At 52.4% G+C, this 15,900-nt stretch overlaps 1 protein-coding gene across 1 annotated transcript; it reads left to right on the forward strand.

Annotated features, from left to right (window-relative positions):
* The first annotated feature begins 4,531 nt into the window (after positions 1-4,531).
* Positions 4,532-15,452, forward strand: LOC108286546 (migration and invasion inhibitory protein). The gene is given in 11 exon segments (XM_017504460.2): positions 4,532-4,614; positions 6,389-6,584; positions 6,836-7,201; positions 7,588-7,672; positions 12,171-12,279; positions 12,370-12,434; positions 12,900-13,029; positions 13,167-13,263; positions 14,675-14,809; positions 15,127-15,147; positions 15,150-15,452. Coding segments are annotated over 10 exon segments (1,188 nt in total). The 5' UTR covers positions 4,532-4,614; positions 6,389-6,470; the 3' UTR covers positions 15,216-15,452.
* The last annotated feature ends 448 nt before the right edge of the window (positions 15,453-15,900 follow it).

A 15,900-nucleotide genomic window follows, 5' to 3' on the forward strand; every position in this document is an offset into this window, starting at 1 on the left:
CTGGCTGAAAACATCTTTATTGAGGTATAATTTACATACCATAAAAGTCATTCATTTAAATGTCCAATTCAACCACTTTACTGATGCTGTGCAGCCATCACCACAACCCAATTTTAGAACATTTCTATCACTCCAAAAAGGGTGCTTGTGCCCATTTGCAGTAACCCCCTGTTGTCACCCCCAGAGCCAGGGGACCACTCTGTCTCTATAGATTTGCCTGTTCTAGACATTTTATATAAATGGAATCATATGTTTATCCATGGTGTAGCATTTATTACTACCTTGGTCCTTTAAAATAAAATTTTTCTGATACGGAGTTTTACTCTCGTTGTCCAGGCTGGAGTGCAATGGCACGATCTCGGCTCACTGCAACCTCTGCCTCCCAAGTTCAAACAATTCTCCTGCCTCAGCCTCCCGAGTAGCTGGAATTACAGGCATGTGCCACCATGCCTGGCTAATATTTTTGTGTTTTTACAAGAGACAGGGTTTCACTATGTTGGCCCAGGCTAGTTTTGAACTCCTGACTTCAAGTGATCTGCCCGCCTCAGCCTCCCAAAGTGCTGGGATTACAGGCATGAGCCACTGCGCCCACCTATAGTGAATCTTTAATTTTACACACCATATGTAGTGGTATCTCATTGCGGGTTTGATTTATATTTGCCCAGTGAATGGATCCCAAAGCAAGAGAAAACTTAGAAAGGCAGACGGGGATGGAAGCTGTAGCTAGAGGCATTTGTGGGGGATAAGGACTCTGTATGGAGCTTCTGACAAGCCTCAGTAGAAGATTTTTTTTTTTTCTTTTTTGGTAGAGACAAGGTTTCTCCATGTTGGTCACACTGGTCTCAAACTCCTGACCTCAGGTGATTTGCCTGACTCGGCCTCCCAAAGTGCTGGGATTACAGGTGTGAGCCACCACACCCAGCCCTCAGTAGATTTTTATGATGTTCAACCATCTTTTCATGTGTTTATTTGCCATCTGAATTTCTCCATTGGTGAAATGTCTGTTCAATTCTTTTGCCCATTTAAAAAACTGGGCTGTTTCATGAGTTTTGAGAGCTCTTTATGTCATCTATATACAAATTCTTTGATACATGATTTGCAAATATTTTCTCCAATTTTGTGGTTTGTCTTTTCATTTTTTTTTTAATGGAATGAGTTCCAAATTTTTAATCTGGACAAAGAGAATTTAAACCAAGCATATCATACTTCCGAAACACATATCCATCAGTGAGTCAGCAAACCTGCGGAAGAGCAACTGGGATTGACTCTGAAGCTGCTGTAATTAATCCTCATCATCTTGTTGCAAAGCTACTACCTGAATTCCTTCGGCTATCCTTTCTGTTAATATTATTTGCAGCAATTACTCTTGGCGACATCAAATGGTCCACCTGTAACATCCATTAGCACGCCACCAGCTTCAGTAACAATAAAGCCAGCTCCCGCAATATCTCAGCAGTGAATTCCCATTTCACAAAATGCATCTGCTCCTCCAGTTACCACAAGGCACATATTAATAGCTGCTGTTCCAATACTCCGGATCCCATGAACAGGAATGAAAAAAAAAAAAAAAAAGCTTTTCCGTATTAGAAAGAACAATTTTTTTGGTAGAGATAGGGCTTCTCCATGTTGGCCAGGCTGGTCTTGAACTCCTGAACTCAAGTGATCTGCCAGCCTCGGCCTCCCAAAGTGCTGGGATTACAGGCATGAACCACCACGGCCGTCAGGAAAGAACAATTCTTACAGTCTCTGGTGCTCTGGAAGATCCCAACTCAGTCACCAAGGGTGATTTGGAAATATCTTCTTGTGAAACCTGTAGTTTTTAACCATTATGAAAGGCACCTTTTCCTTTCCTGGCAGTGTACAACTTATCTTCCACACAAATGTAAACCACTCCAAATTATATCTTTTTATTTACAGCAAAGCCAATTGAAACAGCTACAAAAGGAAATCTATATACAAAGTTGTCCCTCCAGGCGCGGTGGCTCATGCCTGTAATCCCAGCACTTTGGGAGGCCTAGGCTGGCAGATCACCTGAGGTCAGGAGTTCAAGACCAGCCTGGCCAACATGGTGAAACCCCCATCTCTACTAAAAATGCAAAAATTAGCTGGGCATGTTGGTGTGCGCCTGTAATCCCAGCTACTTGGGAGACTGAGGCAGAATTGCTTGAACCCGGGAGGCAGAGGTTGCGGTGAGCCGAGATTGCGCCTTTGTACTCCAGCCTGGGCAACAAGAGTGAAGCTCCATCTCAAAAACAAACAAACAAAAACAAACAGACAAAAAAACAAAGTTAGTTCTCCCATCAGTAGGGTCAATGATCCATGTGGGATTGTCAGTTAAGACACCTTTTTCCCCCCGGCTGCCACAGATTCCTCATCAATGAAACTGAGATGGATACTTTTACGGAAAAAATTAGCATTTCTTCAACTTTTTGGTCCATTGCAGTTACCAAATCAACTGGAGAACTTTTAGGTATAACATTCATTTCATTTTTTAGAGCATTACAAATTACCTCTCCAGCTCATTTTGCTAGAGGTATTGCATAATCCATGTATTTCTGCCAAGGATCAGTCATCTTGAGTCAGAGGGCTTCCTGCTAGCTTGGTGCCCAGTGTTTTCACGTTCAGCTCTTCCAGAGGTAGAGGGGCTACCTATCTTTTCATTCTTAACAATGTCTTTAGGCCAGGCACGGTAGCCCACGCCTGTAAACCCAGCACTTTGGGAGGCTGAGGTGGGCAGAACACCTGAGGTCGGGAGTTTGAGACCAGCCTGACCAACCCTGTCTCCACTAAAAATACAAAATTAGCTGAGTGTGATGGCGCATACCTGTAATCCCAGCTACTCGGGAGGCTGAGACAGGAGAATCGCTTGAACCTGGGAGGCCGAGGTTTCGGCGAGCCGAGATTGCACCACTGCACCCTAGCCTGACAACAAATGCAAAACTCTGTCTCATAACAAACAAACAAATAAAAACAAAAACTATGTATTTCAAAGAACAGAAGTTACTAATTTTGATCAAATCCAATTTATCAATTTTTTCTTTTATGGATGCTTTTGTTGTCACTCCAGAAAATCTTTGCTTGATCCAAGGTCACAAAGATTTTCTCTTAGTCTTTCTTTCTTCTTTTTTTTCTTCCTTTCCTTTCCTTCTTTCCTTTCTTTTTTCTTTCTTTCTTTCTTTCTTTCTTTTTCTTTCTTTCTTTCTTTCTTTCTTTTCTTTCTTTTTCTTTCTTTCTTTCCTTCCTTTTCTCTCTCTCTCTCTCTCTCTCTCCTTCCTTCAAGGTCATGAAGATTTTCTCTTGGTCTTTCTTTTTTTCTCTCTCTTTCTTTCTTCCTTTCTTTCTCTCTCTTTCTTTCTATTTCCCTCCCTCTCTCCCTCTCCTGGGATTACAGGCGCACACCAACATGCCCAGCTAAGTTTTGCATTTTTAGTAGAGACGGGGTTTCACCATGTTGGCCAGGTTGGTCTCAAACTCCTGACCTCAGGTGATCCACCTGCCTTGGCCTCCCAAAGTGCTGAAATCACAGGCGTGAGCCACCATGCCCGGTTAATTTTTTGTATTTCTAGTAGAGACGGGGTTTCATTATGTTGGCCAGGCTGGTCTCGAATGCCTGACCTTGTGATCCAACCGCCTCGGCCTCCCAAAGTGCTGGGATTACAGGTGTGAGCCACCGCACACGGCCCAACACTTCTATTCTGTTGCATTGATCATTCGTCTACCTGGACGCCAATACTACACTTTCTTTTTTAAATTAATTAACCAATTAATTGAAACAGGGTCTCTGTCACTCAGGCTGGAGTGCAGTAGTGCAATCTCAGCTCACCGCAGCCTCAGCCTTCTGGGCTCAGGTGATCCTCCCATCTCAGCCTCCTGAGTAGCTGGGACTACAGGCACGTGCCTGGCTCATTTGTTATAGAGACGGGGTTTTGCCATGTTGCCCATGCTGGATTTCTTTTTTTCTTTTTTGAGACGGAGTCTTGCTCTGTCACCCAGGCTGCAGTGCAGTGGCGCGATCTCGGCTCACTGCAATCTCTGCCTCCTTAGTAGCTGGGTTCCAGCGATTCTCCTGCCTCAGCCTCCCTAGTAGCTGTGATTACAGGCGCCGGCCACCACGCCTGGCCCCAATACTACATTTTCTTGTCTACTGTATAGTCCTTATCTTCTGCACAAAGCGGGCACTCGCTAAAAACCTGAATGAAAGTATGAAACAATGGGTCGCCCGCCGCCTGCCCCACCCGCCCCGCAGCTCCAGATTGCCACCTGCGCCGAGCCCCGGCCTCGGAGCCAGTCTGAATCTGCCGCTGCCGAACGCCGCGTATCTCAGGCCCGTGCCTGACCAATCGGAGGCCGCCCTTCCGGGGCCCGTCCTATTCCGGGAATCGACTTCCGGACCGGCCTCGAAAATTGTCCAATCGGTTGTGTAATTCCGCCATTGGCCCCGCCCCCACGTTGAAACTGCCGCGTCTGATAGCCGAGTAACGCTCGCTGGGCCTCCGGCCCCGCCCCACACCTGACCAATCAGGACGCTAGGCGGAGGCCCCGCCCCCCAACCGGCGACTGGAAGCAGCTCCAGCAGCTGCGGCTGCTGTGGCGCGGGTGGGGGACTTCTGCGCGGTGAGTGCGGGGCGGCGGGACTGGGGCGGGGCGGAAGGGCTCGGCCGGACGCCCCACGTGCATTCCCGCGGGGATCTCCGGGGTCGCAGTGGAAAAGAAGGAGAGGCTGCGTCTGTCTCTGCTGGGGTCCCGCCTCGGCTTCTGCCCGCTTGGCCTCCGTTACTTCTGCAGCCCCGATGTTTCTGGAGTGTCGCTTTCCCGGTGCCTCTGTTCAGCGTTTCCCTTTCCAAAGCGTGGCCGGGGCCAGGGGAGGGCAGGCCAGCTGTGCCCTTTGACCCCGTGCGAAAACGGCGACCCTCTGACTACAGAGGTGTGGCCCAGAGCCACTTGGCCAGTTAGGGATGGGGGCTGGGATCCTCGTCCTGCGGATCAAGCAGTTGGCCCCCCATGACTGCACCGCCGTGCCCCCCAGCCCTGCAGGGTCATATACGTGTGGAGAGGTTCCAGGGTAGTCTGCTTCTCTCTGCTCCAGACCTTGTACTCAATCCTGAGGATCCCTAGAGGTGGGGGACAAGGGCTGGGAGGAGGAGGCGGAAAGGCTTCCCAAGAACCCTGGGCTCATGGACCCTGGCGTCAGATTTTGATTCAGATCTTGCCTCTTGCTAGCTGTGTGTCTTGGGACAAGTTGCTTAACTTCCCTGAACTTTGGTTTCTTCATATGTAAAAAGAAAGTGAAGGAGAAAGGGAAGGCAGGAGAAAGGGGGACGAATCCCTTTTGAAGCCTGATTTGTATTGGATACACCAGTTATAAAGCAATCTTGTCCAAACCACTGCCCAGGAGGCAGAGGTTGCAGTGAGCCAAGAAAAAGGCAACATGCCCTGGCCCCGGCCATTTTGGTAACAATAGACGTTTATTGAATGCATACTATGTACCACTGTAAGCATTGTACTAACTGTTGTTTTTTGTATTGTGTGTGTGTGGACAGTCTTAGCCTGTCACCCAGGCTGGAGTGCAGCAATATGATCTCTGCTCACTGCAGCTTCCATCTTCCAGGTTCATGGGATTTCTCCTGCCTCAGCCTCCTGAGTAGTTGGGATTACAGGTGCCCATCACCATGCCTAGCTAATTTTTTTTTTAAGATGGGGTCTCATCCTGTTGCCCAGGCTGGAGAGCAGTGGTGCGATCTCAGCTCACTGCAACCTCCACCTCCCGGGTTCAAGCAATACTCCTGCCTCAGGCTCCCAAGTAGCTGGGATTACAGGCATGCGCCACCACACCCAGCTAATTTTTGTATTTTTAGTAGCAACAGGGTCTCACCATGTTGGCCAGGCTTGTCTCAAACTCCTGACCTCGAGTGATCCACCTGCCTCTGCCTCCCAGAATGCTGAGATTACAGGCGTGAGCCGCTGCACCCGGCCTGTTATTTGTATATATATATATTTTTAATTTTTTGAGACAGACTGTTGCTCTGTCATCCAGGCTGGAGTGCAGTGATGCCACCATGACTCATTGCAGCCTGGGCCTCCTAAGCTAAAGCAATCCTCCTGAGTAGCTGGGACCACAGGCACGTGCCACTGCACCCAGCTAATTAAAAAAAAATTTTTTTTTGTAGAGATGGGGGTCTTACTATGTTGCCCAGGCTTAACATGCTTTCTTTAATTCTAACAACAATTGTATGAGGTAGATATGGTTATTGTCTAGCAGATGAGGAAACTGAAGCACAGAGAGGTTCAATGACTTGCCTGAGGCAGCACAGTTGATGATTGTCGAATGCGGGTGTCTGGCACCACAGGGCACCCTACTGAGCCCTGTGTCCTGCTCTCTTGACTTCAGTTAGAAGAGCTGGGCCTGGAACCCAGCCTTGAGGACATCCTTCCGCTCAAGGGCCAGTGACATCTGCTACGGGAGGCCCAGGATGGTGGAGGCTGAGGACCTGACGCAGCTGCGGCTGCTCAACCTGAAGCTCCTGAGGCAGCTGTGGGCGGGGCAGGATGCTGTACGGCAGTCAGTGGCCAAGGCAGCCTCAGAGGTGCGTGCCCACGTTGGAAACCCCAGAGGAAGGGGCTCCCTGACCCTCAGGCGAGCATCCAGGCTTCCAGGCTCATCTTGTCCAACACACCCATTTTACTGATGATGGGACACTGAGGGCTGGGAGGGAAGAGACTGGCGTGGTCACTGTTGAGGCTGGAGCAGGATGATGATGCAGGCTTTGGTGCCTGGCGCAGGCCCGGGGGATAGGCTCTGGTAGCCGCTTCTGGGTGACCCGGCCCCTTTCTCCAGTCAAACCCAGAATCCAGCAGCAGCTACAACTCAGAGACTCCATCGACCCCAGAGACTCCATCGACCCCAAAGACATCCTCAACTTCCTTGAGCACCTCCTGCTCACAGGGCTGGTGCCCTGTGTGGCGCCCACCAGATGCCTGCCGAGGGGACCCCTGTGAAGTGGCCAGATCGAGGGTGGCCTCTCTCCCACCTGCCAAGTGCCAGCATCAGGAGCCCCAGGGCCAACTGAGACCCCACTCAGCACCCTCGCTGAGCACCTCAAGCCTGAAGCACCCAGAGCCCTCAGTGGGGCTGGGTGATCCAGGGCCCCAGGAGGCACAGGCCCTAAGGTCCATCCTGGGTCAACAGAGCAAGCTGTTCGAGGTAATGTGGGAGAGTGGGACATCTGCTGATGGGAGCCTCCCTGGGCCACCTCAGTTTCCCTATCTGAAACATGTGCTTGAGGGCAGCCTCCTTGCAGGGTAAGTGGCTCCTGGAAGGTGCTGTGAGTTGGGTCCGGCTCAGCCTAAATGCTCCGTAAGTGGTAGCTGTTGAGTTTTTCAGACAGCACTTTGGGAAGAGGCCAGGCTTTGTTCACAGTCACACATAAAGTGGGGCCAGACATTTCCCTCTGCTCTTGTGCCCTTGGCTGAGCCCTGGGCTCCAAGTCAGGGTATAAGTTAAGACCCAGTCTCTGTCCCTTCAGGTGTGGCTTTCCCTGGGCCAGGCCTCCTGGCTTAGCCCTTGCCCCTCTGTGCCTCCCTCCTCAGCCCAGGGCGACTTTCGCTGAGGAGTCTGCAGTGCCTGAGAGCAGCTGGCGCCTCCGGCCGTACCTGGGCTATGACTGGATTGCAGGTAAGGCCTGCTGCTGCCCTGCACACACTTTGCCTGGGAATGGAGGCGCCTCTCTGCTCCTGTCTTAGCCTCCACCTGTGCTGCTTCTTGTTTCTCTGATGGTGCCACCCTCCTTGGGGAGCACCTTCAGTTTTTGTTTTTCTTTGAGACAGAGTCTCACTCTGTCACCCAGGCTGGAGTGCAGTGGTGCGATCTCGGCTCATGGCAACCTCCACCTCCCAGGTTCAAGTGATTCTCGTGCCTCAGCCACCTGAGTAGCTGGGATTGTAGGCAAGCGCGACCAGGCCTGGCAAATTTTTTGTATTTTTAGTAGAGGCAGGGTTTCGCCATGTTGGCCAGGCTGGTCTTGAACTACTGAGCTCAAGTAATCCACCTACCTTGGCCTCCCAAAGTGCTGGGATTACAGGAGTGAGCCACCACCCCCCACAGCCACCTTCTTTTTTTTTTTTTTTTTTTTAATATTTTTTTTGAGATGGAGTTTTGCTCTTGTCACCCAGGCTGGAGTGCATTGGTGTGATCTCAGCTCACTGCAACCTCCACCTCCCGGGTTGAAGCTATTCTCCTGCCTCAGCCTCCCAAGTAGCTGGGATTACAGATGTGTGCCACCGTGCCCAGCTAATTTTTGTATTTTTGGTAGAGATGGGGTTTCACCATGTTGGCCAGGCTGCTCTTGAACTTCTGACCTCAGGTGACCCACCTGCCTTGGCCTTCCAAAGTGCTGGGATTACAGGCGTGAGCCACCATGCCTGGCCTTTTTTTTTTTTTTTTTAAGACAAGACAGGCTGGGCACAGTGGCTCAAGCCTGTAATCCTAGCACTTTGCAAGGCTGAGGTGGGTGGATCATGAGGTCAGGAGTTCAAGAACAACCTGACCAACATGGTAAAACTCCATCTCCACTAAAAATAAAAAAATGATCTGGGCATAGTGGCGGGTGCCTGTGGTCCCAGCTATTTGGGAGGCTGAAGCAGGAGAAATCGCTTGAACCTGGGAGGCAGAGGTTGCAGTGAGCCAAGATCGTGTCATTGCACTCCAGTCTGGGTGACAGAGCAAGGCTCTGTTTCAAAAAAAAAAAAGAGACAAGAACAGTAGTGAGACGGGGGAAAGAATAGAACAGAGAGCTTGGTCTGTCACTGGCTGTGAGCCATCAATTGCGAATAACTCACTACCTTCATACCAGCCTCTGAGCACCTTCTGAGCCATGTCTGCTGTCTCAGCCTCAGGCACAGAGACGGTGCATCTGTTGAGTGAGTAAATGAGTCTGAGCTGTTGTATGTTTGAGCATTTGTTATGTGCCAGGCCTCTGCCCAACTCCATACCAATGCCAGCTCTTTTCATGTTACTGCCCAGCTGTCCCCAACAGCAACCTCAGCTGCCTTCTGGCCGGTTTCCCCCTGGTCTGTGTCCCATCGCTGTCCTTTTCGTGTGTGTGTGTGTGTGTGTGTGTGTGTGTGTGTGTGTGTGCGCGCGCGTGTGAGAGAGAGAGAGAGAGAGAGAAAACACATAACAAACACATAACATAAAATTTACCACTGTAGCATGTTTTAGGTGTACTGTTTAGCCACATCAAGTATATCCACACTGTTGAGCTGTTGTCACCAACATCCACCTCCAGAACTTTTTCATCTTCCCAAAGACTTCTCTCCCCATTAAATAATTACTCCCATTCTCCCACCCTCCAGCCCTAGACCGTCACCATTCTACTTTCTGTCCCTATGAATTTGACTCCTCTAGTGACCTCATATAAGTGAAATCACAGTATTTGCTCTTTTGTGATTGGCTTATTTTATGTCACATAATGGCCTCAAGGTTTGTTCATGTTGTAGTGTGTGTTGGAATTCCCTTCCCTTTTTTTTTTTTCTTTTTTTGGTCTGAGACAGAGTCGCACTGTATTGCCCAGGCTGGAGTGCAGTGGTGCAATCTCGGCTCACGGCAACCTCCATCTCCTAGGTTCAAGTGATTTTTGTGCCTCGGCTCCCGGTAGCTGGAATTACAGGTGTGTGCCACCACGCCCGGCTAATTTTTGCATTTTTAGTAGAAATGGGTTTTCGCTATATTGGCCAGTCTGGTCTCAAACTCCTATACTCAAATTATCCTCCCGCCTCAGGCTCCCAAAGTGCTGGGATTACAGGTGTGATCTGTTGTACCTGTCCAGAACTCCCTTTTTTTTTTTCTGAGACAGAGTTTCACTCTTGTCGTCCAGTCTACAGTGCAATGTCACGATCTCAGCTCACTACAACCTCTGCCTCCCAGGTTCAAGTGATTCTCCTGCCTCAGCTTCCTGAGTAGCTGGGACTACAGGCACCTGCAGGTACCCGCAATCACACCTGGCTAATTTTTGTATTTTTAGTAGAGTTGGGGTTTCACCATGTTGGCCAGGCTGGTCTTGAACTCCTGACCTCTGGTGGTCCGCCTACCTTGGCTACCCAAAGTGCTGGAATTACAGGTGTAAGCCACCATGCCTGGCCCAGAATTCCCTTTTTGTTTTTTGTTTTTTTGAGATGGAGTTTCGTTCTTGTTACCCAGGCTGGAGTGCAATGGCATGATCTTGGCTCACTGCAACCTCTGCCTCCTGGGTTCAAGCAATTCTCCTGCCTCAGCCTCCCAAGTAGCTGGGACTACAGGCACTCGCCACCATGCCCAGCTAATTTTTGTATTTTTAGTAGAGACGGGGTTTCACCATGTTGACCAGGATGGTCTCGATCTCTTGACCTTGTGATCCACCCGCCTCGGCCTCCCAAAGTGCTGGGATTATAGGTGTGAGCCACCGCATCTGGCCTAATTTTTGTATTTTTAAGTAGAGATGGAGTTTCACCATGTTGGTCAGGCTGGTCTCGAACCCCTGACCTTGTGATCCGCCCACCTCAGCCTCCCAAAGTGCTGGGATTACAGGCGTGAATTCCCTTCCTTTGTAAGGCTGAGTGATAATCCGTTGTGTGTAGATACCATATGTTGTTTATCTGTTCATCCATGGATGGACACTTGGGTGGTTTCCATCTCTTGGCTGTTGTGAATGATGCTGCCGGGGATTCAGGTGTGCACTATTATTTTTGACATAGCAGCCAGAAGGAGTTTTTAAACATGGGATTCAGATCGTGGTCACCCCTGCTCAAACCTTGCCATGGGCTTTTCCCAGCACTTACTGTAAAATCTAGAATCCCTATCTAGACTTATGAGGCATGATCTGGCCTCTGCTGGTCCCATGATGTAACCTCCTGTCTTTCTTTCTTCCAGCCTCGTGGCCTCTTTTTTTTTTTTTTTTTTTTTTTGAGATGGAGTCTTGCTCTGTTGCCCAGACTCAAGTCCAGTGGTGTGATCTCTGCTCACTGCAACTTCTGCTTCCTTCGTTCAAGCGATTCTCTTTCCTCAGCCTCCCAAGTAGCTGGGATTACAGACGTGCACCACCACGCTTGGCTAATTTTTGTATTTTTGTATGTTTAGTAGAGACGGGTTTCACCAGGTTTGCCAGGCTGGTCTTGAACTCCTGACCTCAGGTGATCCACCAGCCTCAACCTCCCAAAGTGCTGGATTAATATGCCTCGGGTATATAAGGCCACAGGCATGGCAGAAGCAGAAAGGAGGCCATGCCAGGCATGGTGGCTCACACCTGTAATCCCAGCACTTTGGGAGGCCAAGATGGGCGAATCACTTTAGGTCAGGAGTTGGAGACCAGACTGGCCATCATGGTGAAACCCTGTCTCTACTAAAAATACAAAAAATAACTGGGTGTGGTGGTGGGCACCTATAATTCCAGGCTACTCAGGAGGCTGAGGCAGGAGAATCATTTTAACCCAGGAAACGGAGGTTGCAGTGAGCAGAGATCATGCCACTGCACTCCAGCCTGGGCAACAAAGCAAGATTCCGTCTCAAAAAGCAAAGACAGGTGCACCGTGGAGTTGCTGGGAGCAACTGGTGGCAGGGACACAGGCCCTGCCCTTGAGGACTTCTTGAACTCTCAGCTCACTGCCCTCCTTCCTGGTTCTGGGAAAATGGGGGCGCCTGTCCCGATGCCTGCTCTTGGTCCATGTGCTCTGCTCCCCCGCCTTTCCCGAGGTGAGCATCCAGGCTGCCATCTGGGCCCTGGCCCTGCTCTGGTGTGCTCCACCTCTCTGCTCCTGGCTCCTCCGGGGTTTGCTTCCTGTGATCCTCTCCCTCTCTGTCCAGCATCCTCATCCTGCCCCTCCCCACGAACCTGAACATGCAGGAGTATTCTGGGAACTGGCTGTGTCTCATGCTCACTGCACCGGGCACCGCTCCCAGCTGTGCTCCCTGTTCCTCCCGCTGACTCCTCTGCCCTTCACAATAAGCTTGTTAGGTAGGCACCACCATGGCTGCCATTCACAGATGGGAAGGCTGAGGCCCAGTGAGAGAATCTTACCAAAGGCTCACATGCAGTCAGGGTAAAGCCTCAGTCTGTTATTTCTCATCTGATGCCACATTTCTACCTTTAGCCCACATTTGCTTCCAGTGACTGCCTGTTTTCTCAATAACAAAACTCCAGGGTCTCTGGACACCTGCTCTTCCATCTTAAGCCAGCCTGAGGACTTCTTCTCAAAGTTGCAGGAGTTTCGGGAAACCAACAAGGAGGAGTGTATCTGCAGCCACCCTGAGTGAGCAGGGCTGGGCAAGGGTGGGCGAGGGTGGGTGAGGGCGGCAGAGTGGATCCATCCCCCGGCCTGCTCATCCCCTCGCCCTCTCAGACCCCAGTTCCTAGGTCTGCATGAGAGCAGCGGCAGCCGCAGCAGTGTGGAGGAAGACCATGAATGTGAGTGCAGGCCCTCGGGCAGTAGCCCAGCCTCTCGCTGCCCTGGCCTCCCCTGCCCCAGAGCAGGGGAGTTGGTTTGGGGCCTGGGGAGGCCCCTGAGGTGTTGAGACTCAGGGAAGGAGGCCTCTTGTCTGGACAGGTTGGCCAAGCCCTGGTAGGGGTGGGGTGAGCTAAGGCCTGGGCTCCAAATTAGGGGCTACCCCATGCGGCCCCATCCCACCCTCCCCAGCAGCCCCTGAGCTGGCAGGACTCCATCCTAGCTCCTGAGAGCCCCGGGAGGATGTCCCTTCCCTCCCCTTAGGGCATGGCCCCAGGGGAAGGGAGGAAAGGGGTTAGGAGGAAATGGCCTGACTTGCTTCCCAGAGGGATTGGCCCCTGTGTGGTTGGTGGCCGCTGGGGACAGCACGGGGCCTGGGGACCTGGGTTCCTGACTCGGGGAGCTGCGGCTTCTCATGGGCCTCACAGGTGTGTACTGTTACCGTGTCAACCGGCGCCTGTTCCCGGTGCCTGTGGATCCTGGCACCCCCTGCCGCCTCTGCAGGATACCTCGGGACCAGCGGGACTCTGGGACCCTGGCGCAGCCGGCGCAAGTCAGGTGAGTGGCCAGAGCATTAGGACACCTGGAGGGCAGAGCCTGAACCACTGGTTTTGAGAGGAGTAAAGATGGGCCTGGGTGTGACCTCCCAACCACCGGTAGGCTCCTCAGGGGTCCCCCACTGCACCCCCATGCAGGGTAAGCATCCCCATGTCGATCCTGGACCCCCCGCACCGGTACCGCATCCACCGGCGGAAGAGCTTTGATGCCTCGGACACACTGGCCCTGCCTCGGGTGAGCAGCCACGTGGGGCTGGATGGCAATGAGGGCAGGGCTAGTCCAGACTGGCCCAGGTCCCCAGGGAGGGTCACAGAGCAAGGCTGGGCTCAGCAAGGGTGAGCACCCAAGTTTCTGCATCACAGGCTGGGCCTCTTCCATCACTCACACCTGTTCCCTGAGGGAGGTAGGATACCCACTCCATGTACCCGGGGCTTCCAGGGTGATCTGGCTGCAGGCTGGCATGACATGAATGGGCCTGTTTATTGGGCTCTTGTGTGCTGCAGGCACAGTTCTTAGGGGGCTTATCTCATGGAGCCCCCACAGCAGCCAGGAGTGCAGGCACTGCCTGCCTTACCCCCACCCTGCAGGTGGGGAGACCAAAGCAGAGGGGGAGGTGCCTTGGTGGAAGAGGTAGGATTCGAACCTAGGTCTCTGTGCTTCTGTAGTGCCTCCTGTACAGATGTTTTTTTCTAGGCCGGGCGAGGTGGCTCATACCCAGCACTTTGGGAGGCTGAGGCGGGTGGATCACTTGAGGTCAGGAGTTCAAGACCAGCCTGGCCAACATGGTGAAATCCTGTCTAATAAAAATACAAAAATTAGCCAGGTGTAGTGGTGCATGCCTGTAGTCCCAGCTACTTGGGAGGCTGAGGTGGGAGGATCAACTCTCCTCCACCCCACTCCTAAATTGAGGTTGGGACAGCCAGGGTCAGAGAAGAAGAAGGATGCAGAGGAAAGTCAGTTTGCTTGTCCCTAAGATGGACGTAACTGCACCATCCTCAGGGATGCTGGCTGCAAGGTGGGGCTGTTGAGTGAAGTAATCCATTTGGGCGCTTAGAGGAAAGCCCACAGCAGGAAGCGCCCTGTGAATGTCACTGTCACTGTCCTGTCCTCCCATTTCAGCTCTCGGGGCTCCAGGGATGGCTGGATCTGCAGGGATAAGAAAGGGGAGGACTGGGCCAGGTACTGTGGCTCACGCCTGTAATCCCACCACTTTGGGAGGCTGAGGCGGCAAGATCACAAGGTCAGGAGATCGAGACCATCCTGTCTAACATAGTGAAACCTTTGTCTTTACTAAAAATACAAAAATATTATCTGGCCTTGGTGGCATGTGCCTGTAGTCCTAGCTACTTGGGAGGCTGAGGTAGGAGAATCGCTTGAACCAGGGAGGCAGAGGTTGCAGTGAGCCAAGATCATATCACCACACTCCAGCCTGGGCGACAGAGTGAGACTTGTCTCAAAAAAAAAAAAAAAAGTTGGCGGGGGAAGGCATGGGGTAATCTTGTGGATAGACACAGGCCCTGATGTGGTGAGCCCTCCTTCCTAATGGGAGGGCACAGTCCCTCCCTGATGGGGGTATGTCCAGTTGGGGTAGGGGTGGGGGGAGCCTGCCCCAGGCCAGGCACCTTTAACCCCTTGCTTTCCACAGCACTGCCTGCTGGGCTGGGACATTCTCCCTCCAAAGTCCGAGAAAAGCTCAGCCCCCAAGAACCTGGACCTCTGGTCGTCTGTCTCCACTGAGGCCCAGCACCAGAAGCTGTCAGGCACCAGCCCTTTTCGCCTGGTATGATCCAGATTGCATCCTAGCCTGGGGTACCCCCCAGAGGGACAGAGACCTTGGAGCAGGCCTGGGGACTGCAGAGCCCCTTGGTGGGTAAGGTTGGGGTGGGAGGATGGAACCTGGGATTGTCTCTCTGCAGGGGCCCAGCCCCTCAGCCCTGACTCCAGCCATCCCTTGGAACTCCTCCACTCCCTGTTGCCTGCCCTGCTCCACCCAGGAAGGCCACCCTGACTGCAAGATCCAGGAGGGAATGGGGCTGGAACTGGGGATGGCCTGTCCCTTTCAAGTGGCCCCCTGAGACTTCCCCATCCCCCATCCAGGCCTTGCCAATGCAGGTGCTGCCCCCCCCACCCCGATCTGGTCAGTGCTCCAGGTCTCTCGGCCCCACGCCCCATGGCAGAAGCCCTAAGGACTGACCCCTGGAGGAGGACAGCATTCCCACCACCTCCAGCCTGTCCCCTGTGGGAGACACACCCAGGAGATGGAAGCCCCTGTCCACCAGCTCAGACCCCGCTGTCCTAGGTTGGGCTGGTCGGTTGGCTCAGGCTTGTCTGCTGCCTGGGGTCCAGAGAGGGAGGACCCTGAGGTGGAGGGTGAGGGAATTTTGTAGAAGTTTGTAAATAAAGCTCAGTGCTCTGCAGCTCAAGTCCTCCGTGTGCTGGATCTGTCCTGCTAACGCCCTTGGGTCCCAGAAGGCACTCTGGCCTCTCAGCCTGCCCTCCTGGCATTTGTGGGAGGAAGAAATTTTGACCACTGGGGCTGGGCAGTGTGCGTCTGTCACCATAAAGGTGGCTCCTTCTGCAGATCCCCAGCTCTGGGTAATGGCCTCCACCAGATGGTCCCCAAGACAGGTTCAAGGTTACTAAAAAGTCATTTCAGCGAGGGCCTCTGCTGAAGCTGTGGGTCATGTTCAGTGACTGAGCTCTCTCCTTCCTGGTCCCAGAACCGGGATCCACTGATAGAGGGGCTCTCTAGAAGTCCCTGAGGTCGTGTGGCTCCTCCACTCCCATCTCTAGTTCAGCCCTGGGAGCCGTGGGGCATTCAGGGGCATTCAGAATCCCAGCAGGGACAGATGAGGAAACTGAGGGCTGGAC

Source organism: Cebus imitator, unplaced genomic scaffold (genome assembly GCF_001604975.1).
Source record: "Cebus imitator isolate Cc_AM_T3 unplaced genomic scaffold, Cebus_imitator-1.0 Scaffold15, whole genome shotgun sequence".
In the NCBI taxonomy this organism is placed as follows: Eukaryota; Metazoa; Chordata; class Mammalia; order Primates; family Cebidae; genus Cebus; species Cebus imitator.